Raw genomic sequence first — 6,306 nt, 5'->3', positions numbered from 1 at the left:
ACTCTGAAGTGCAAGTAGTGGCAAATTACCACACTTCATTTACCGCTAAGTGTAAAGTTCTCACTTGTTTCAAAAGTGCTTGTTTGAAGAATTTACTCATGCTATTCATAATTTATTGTTATCATTTGCCTTTGTTGTTATTGTTTAGTATTCACTTTCATCAGAGAAAGACACGGAAAAATTAATTTAACATCTTCAAAATTGAAGTAAGGCGGAAAATTATGGTGTTATCGATTCATTTCTTGAAGCGCAGTTTACATATATGATTTTCATATATTTACAGTCATTGATTCATTACTTTACTGGTTTGTTACGAGCCAACATAATGACCAGCTCCCAGAGTTGGCTTGGTAGCTCAGTTGGCAGAGCACTGCACCGGTATCGCAGACGTCACGGGTTCAAAACCCGTACGCTTTCAAACTCAGTTCTTAAGCTGCAGTCCACATATATGATTTTCATATATTTACAGCCAATTTTATTCATTTTCCATTAAGAGAGTTGGCCTAATGACCCATATTGAAACGAAGGGCTTCTGTAAAGAGTCTCTGGACTGTTTCTTGATTTGATTTTCTGACTTCAGCAGTGCATGGTTATTTTGATTCAGTTCTTAATGTTTGGAAAATTCTCTCAAATTTGGATTAGTTGCATTTTTCATGAGACAGTGGGTAGTTCATTCCGTATAAACCATGGAAAGAAACAGACAATAGTTTCTTGAAGTACATTTATTAGGCCTCAACTAATGGCTTTCCATGACAATTAGTATCAAGCACGAAGTTTCTCCTTTTTAAGCTGGTTATGAGCAGTTTAATAGATTCCCGATCACCCCTTATTCCCTTTTGCTTGAAGCCACAGACTCTGGCGTCACGACAGAATCTCTTACTTTCTTAGTCGGTACCGCAGTAGCGCAAATGACACTGGTGCTCCCGGGGCGTTCCATCAATGTAGTAAATGTAGAAATCGCCACAATTCATCACCTGGATATCGATCGACCAGGTACAGCAATTACTCCACGAGAAACAGACCTGCCTGGTTACTTTACCCTCTTCCACTGAAGGATGGTCGCCGCTCAACCACCCAGTAGCGTGGGTACCGCACCTGGATGTTTGCGGGCAAGATGAAAGCATTTTAACCCCGGCCGCTCCTTGGAAGCGATACCAGTTCGGCGTGAGATGGTTATCGCATAAGAGTGGATTTGCGCCATGGTTAACATTCCTGCTTGCATCTGCCAGAACTTGATAGTTCTGACATTCTACAGTGCGAGACAGAAACAAGCTTCCAATTAGTTCAACAAAGCTATACGTACTCTGCATTATTTCATGAACAATTTTAGACTTGTCCTGTCTGTTAAATGAGCATCAACGATGTACAAGTGCTATTGATGTTGTTAAGCGACCATTTTTTAGAAGAGACTCGACCCTATCATTTCTTACGCTTCACTAGGAAAAGCGTTCACCGAAACAGTTTACAGAGAAGAAAGGAAGCCGGCACTACATAATCGTTTCTTATTTGAGGTCCTGAATACATTTACAACTGGAACTAACAATAGCTAGCTTTTTCTCTTTTCATCAATTGTGTCTCCTTCTTTGTGTTGTTAGCTTATAGAAATTGGGACTAAATCATGTCAGCTGTTTATACGCCCAGTTGTTCGAAGGCTGATTAGCGCTAACCTAGGGGTAAATTTTGATCCGAGTTTCTTTATTCCTTTGTTCAAAGACAACTTACTCTATTCTTTTGGAGCATCCATTCAACCAATTGTAGATAAAAAGAATAATGCTGAGTTTTCTTTTAAAGCTTTCAGATCTTAAATATGATTTTATACTAACCCTGGGTTATCTTAACCCATCCTTGACCAACCCGGTCCAGAATGCTAATTTCCTGAGATTAAAATGTTAAAAAAAGCTTCAAGGAAATAAAATTCAGACTGCTTTCGTCTTACCCGATGGCATTGGAGCTTTTGTCGGGGGAGGTGGAGCTGGAGTCCTATTTTCCAAAGCTTCAACTCTCACCAACAGCTCTTCAATCACGGAGCAGGCTATCAAAGGACGGGAAAAACTTTAAAAAACGTTTAAGAGTCAATATACGAAACTTTCTTCCTCAACTTTACCCAAACAGCTCAAAAGTGCAAAGAGAACATTACATGGCCGCCCATGGATACAATTTTTTATCTACTAATTTTGATGCTATATTTCACGAGTGAGCTTCTCTCACGGGTGACACGTAAAGGTAGATTCGAATCTGAAAGGAAGACATGTACTGTTCTGTTTATTATGAAAACATAATTTTTATTGAAATCAAAGACAAATTTCAAGCACATATTAAGAGCAAATAACGCAGATAATGTATGCATGTAAACCACATCGGCTATTAAGCTACTATAACCTCCGACATAAAAATGAGATTTATAGGCTCTTATCCCAAGAATATTGCCTCTCGTAGAAAAAGTTGAACTAAACCCTGGCATTGTTCGTGAATCTAAAAAAACCCTTTGTGAAAACAGGACAGTTATTTAGATATACTAGGTTTCCATGCAGGACGACATTTTTATCTTTACCTATGGACGTGAATACATAAAAGTATGCTCACTGAAAGTACGTTGGCGGATGTTATCTTTTGGAAAAAAGGAGATATTTTTGTATCTCATCAATATCTACATGATAAAGTACTCTGTGATAGATATTTCATCACCATCACATTGAATATGATGGATCAAGATTTGTTAGTATTATAAACATTCCACAAATTTCTACAAGTTTTAAATGTTACGTTGGGACTCTTCCCATGCTTTCACCCTGGCTTGCAGCTGTTTCAGTTTCTTTCCTCCACCCACGACAGGTTTGCTTCCTTCTATTAAAATGAACACAAGCAGCGAGGCAACAAAAGTGGATCTCATTTTGGACTGGACTTTAATCTGTGGAGTAGATACAGTAAGTCACAAGAACATTTTTATTCCCATGTCAGCCTCTCTCCTGACTTATTTTCTTTCACATCCTTTCTCGTTGAGGAAAAAAAGAGAAAAAAAAAGCAACGAAAACATTTATGGGTACGTAATGACACATTTGGTATTTGCTCCAAAAAAGTTCTCTCATCGTCGACCAAAGTTCTGAATTGATAAGGTTCCCACCTCTAAATCATTTAATTTTTTGCTCGCTTAATTTTCCTTCAGGAGCATTGTTCATTACAACTCAAATATGAATTCACAGAGTATAAACAACGTAAAGGAGCGATGCTTACGGAAGCAGCGGAAACAATGTGAATCTGCAACTTGCCAGTCAATATAGGATCGTCTCCAAGTAAACACAAATTTATGACTTTTCCTCGAGCTTTCTTTAGATCGCAACTCATTACTATAATTCATTAAAAAGAAACGAACGAAACCGATTATGAATTTCTTCAAAAATGGAGGCAGATCGTGACGAACGTGAGAAACGAGAAAATTAATTTTCGGGTCAAAAGTGGAGCTTGTGTTGGTTGTACAATTTGGATTCGGGCGAACTACGCATCCAGTACCAAGTATTTCGACACGGTAGACAATTTTGCACATTTTCAGTTTTTGATAATTTGCCGCCATAACGGCGCATCGTTAGCATCTAGCAGAATTTGCGGTCATGATCATTCCAAAACCGCAGTATATGCCGCCAAATAACGCGACGCCGTAGACCACCTGCACCATTTAGTGTGTCTGTGTCTTAGTGTGTCTTTATTGTTCAAAAGATAAAATTACATATCTTATGTTACATTAAAAAGAAAAGGATGTAAATAAGCTTAGGTGTATCTAAATAAGATAAGTATATACGTGGAAACAAATACCAAAGTCTAATACAGGAAGTACACTTTTACAAAGCTACATTGTACTTAAAAACAATTCTATTAAAAAATGTATTCTTAAAACGGTTTGTGCGAATGGCGGGCATGACAGGGGATTTATTTCTCAAATTATACCTCGTGATCTTGGTCTCAGGGAAGTAGGCTCTAAGAGGATGGCTCAGGATAGTTGAAATCTTGCGACAAATTTTGTGATCTTGCGTTTTAAGTAAGTCACCTATCACTAATTTCTTAGATATGTAACTACGTTTAAAACAACGATCTAAAAACTGCTGGGCTATAGTTAGCTCTGACTCAGAGGCCCCATGCACAGATAGAGCATAAGTAATATTAGGTAGGACAATGGAATTAAATAAAACATCTACTTCTGCTTGGCTACATCCTTCTTTGCGGAGGCATCTGATAACGTATAAACATTTATTAGCTTTACTTAACTTTTCTTTTAGGTGAGTACTGAATTTGCAGTTCGGCTGAAACGTGAGACCAAGAATGGTTATTGTACTAGTCTGAGGTATGCCAAAAATACTTTTGTAGGCCTCAGCAGTGTGACCTTTTTTATACATAACAAGCTCTTTGCATTTAGTAGAATTTGAATTCATTCTATTTTGGCTTGCCCACTGTAAAAACTGATTTATTAAGTCTACAGAGTGATCTTTATAATAATATACCGGAGCAATAATCGTACAGTCATCAGCGTATTTGAAACCAAGTGTCTCGTTTCCTAATTTAATTTCCAGATCGTTAAGAAATATATTGAACAAATAAGGTCCTGAAACACTACCCTGGGTAGTGCCCTTGTTAACTGTTTTCCAATTACAGACATGATTCCCGAAAATAACTCTTTGTTTTCTATCTCGCAAAAAACCTAACCACCAGTTTATGATATACGGGTTAAGTGGTAGACTCTTAAGTTTCTCAGCAAGGAGTTGATGGCTCACAGAGTCAAAGGCCTTACTGAAATCCATCGCGAACATCCGCACTGCCTTGCACTTGGGATCATCAAGAAACTTGCAGATCTTATTCTGTATAAGTAGCAAAGCATCTGTGCAGCTCCCTCCTTCTCTATACGCGAATTGACTATTCAACAGCTGTTCTTCTACCGGCCTTTGGGCGTGAATCTTATAGACTGCCTTTTCCAGGGCTCTTGCTATTACCGGGGTTACGTTGATCCCCCGGAGGTCCCCTCTTGCCACTGGAACATCAACTTTTGGCAGTGGGTTTATACTTGCCCTTTTCCACGATCTAGGCCATTGGTGCGTAGCGAGAGACAAATTCCATAGCTTAGTAATGATTGGAGTGAAGATCTCCGCATGGTCTTTCCACACCCAATACGGAATTTGGTCAGGACCAGTTGCAGTCTTCTTTAGAGTACTCAGTGAGTTCCATACATATCGTTCACTAATTTCCGGGACTTTCACCTCAGGACCAATTTCAAGTAACGCGGGCTCAACGTAATCGCCATCCGTACACAGGTCACCGAAATACTCGTTCAAATCTTGAGCGGTCTCTCTATCCAGCGAAACGTTTGTGGACCGCCGGCGTTGAGATATCAAGTCTACGTTTTTCCACCATTCTCTGCTCCCCATTTATGATATCTGCAAACTTTTTCTTTCTTCAGCGCACATAGATTGAACTCTTCAGTATATTTTTTAGGTCAAGGAAGCTGTAAAAAGCATGTTGCCTAAAAACTGGAGATGCGAACTTACCTGGGATGTTGTAAAGAATACAGCGTCTATCAACAGGATAAGAAAGATTGTGTGCCCAAACGAATTTGACTACATATATGGTTAGCTGTTCAGGTCATGAACAATTAAAGTAGCCAATTGCACTGAAGTGTCTACATGTGATGATAGACGTCTTTGTTTTAATGATCATCACAACCTAGACGACAACGTTACCTTCAAAAGAACTCGATGCAAGTGGGTGTTGTTTTGGGCGGAAAATTGTCAACACCAACGTGGGGTATAATTACACAATTTTACCTTTTATTTTGATGTTTCACTTGCTTCATTTTCCTTACCTTCTTAACAAATAAAATATCCTGTTTTTCTTACGGCCTTTCAAGCTTGGATGGAAAACAAACACTGTATAGTCATTTAAGCAGAGAGGGGGGCTGCTCAATCCATTTAAACACCGTAAAATTAAAAAAGGTAAAAAAAGGAAAACGGCCGGCCCTAGAGAGATGATAGATGTTCTTACTTTAATAATCATCACAACCTAGATAACGGCGTGACCTTCAAAAAAACTCGATGCAAGTCGGGTTGTTTTGGGTGGAAAATAGTCAACACCAACGTGGGGTATATTTACACAATTTTACCTCTTTTTGATGTTTAATTTGCTTCATTTTCCTTACCTTCCTAACACATAAAATATCCTTTTTCTGTTTCGGTCCTTCAAGCTTGGAGGGAAAACAAACACTTTAGAGTCATTCAAGTAGAGAAGGGGGCTGTTCAATCCATTTCAAGTTCGTCAAATTAAAAAATT

At 38.6% G+C, this 6,306-nt stretch overlaps 1 protein-coding gene across 2 annotated transcripts; it reads right to left on the bottom strand.

Annotated features, from left to right (window-relative positions):
- Positions 1-707: 707 nt before the first annotated feature.
- LOC149043885 (pancreatic secretory granule membrane major glycoprotein GP2-like) lies at positions 708-5,724 on the bottom strand. Of its 2 annotated transcripts, none has more exons than XM_089209129.1 (4): positions 5,529-5,724; positions 2,764-2,908; positions 1,937-2,032; positions 708-1,249 (listed from the first exon to the last, which is right to left on the bottom strand). In XM_089209129.1, exons 2-4 carry the CDS (start codon positions 2,888-2,890, stop codon positions 885-887), a joined length of 588 nt encoding a protein of 195 aa, XP_089065255.1. In that variant the 5' UTR covers positions 2,891-2,908; positions 5,529-5,724; the 3' UTR covers positions 708-884. The 2 variants fall into 2 exon arrangements, with proteins under 2 accessions (XP_089065255.1, XP_089065254.1); XM_089209128.1 differs by lacking the exon at positions 5,529-5,724 and adding an exon at positions 3,232-3,502.
- Between the last annotated feature and the right edge of the window lie 582 nt (positions 5,725-6,306).

The sequence above is a fragment of the Pocillopora damicornis genome, chromosome 6 (genome assembly GCF_964200805.1).
Source record: "Pocillopora damicornis chromosome 6, jaPocDami1.2, whole genome shotgun sequence".
Lineage (NCBI taxonomy): Eukaryota > Metazoa > Cnidaria > Anthozoa > Scleractinia > Pocilloporidae > Pocillopora > Pocillopora damicornis.
This window is presented reverse-complemented; position numbering and strand designations above follow the sequence as displayed.

Bases quoted from the DNA above. Each gene is read 5' to 3' on its own strand.
- LOC149043885 (XM_089209128.1), bottom strand. From the start codon at position 3,342: ATGAGTTGCGATCTAAAGAAAGCTCGAGGAAAAGTCATAAATTTGTGT. The intron at 2,909-3,231 runs GTAAGCATCGCT...TCTACTCCACAG, and splicing joins ACATTGTTTCCGCTGCTTCC to ATTAAAGTCCAGTCCAAAAT. The intron at 1,250-1,936 runs GTAAGACGAAAG...CTCGCACTGTAG, and splicing joins AAAAGCTCCAATGCCATCGG to AATGTCAGAACTATCAAGTT.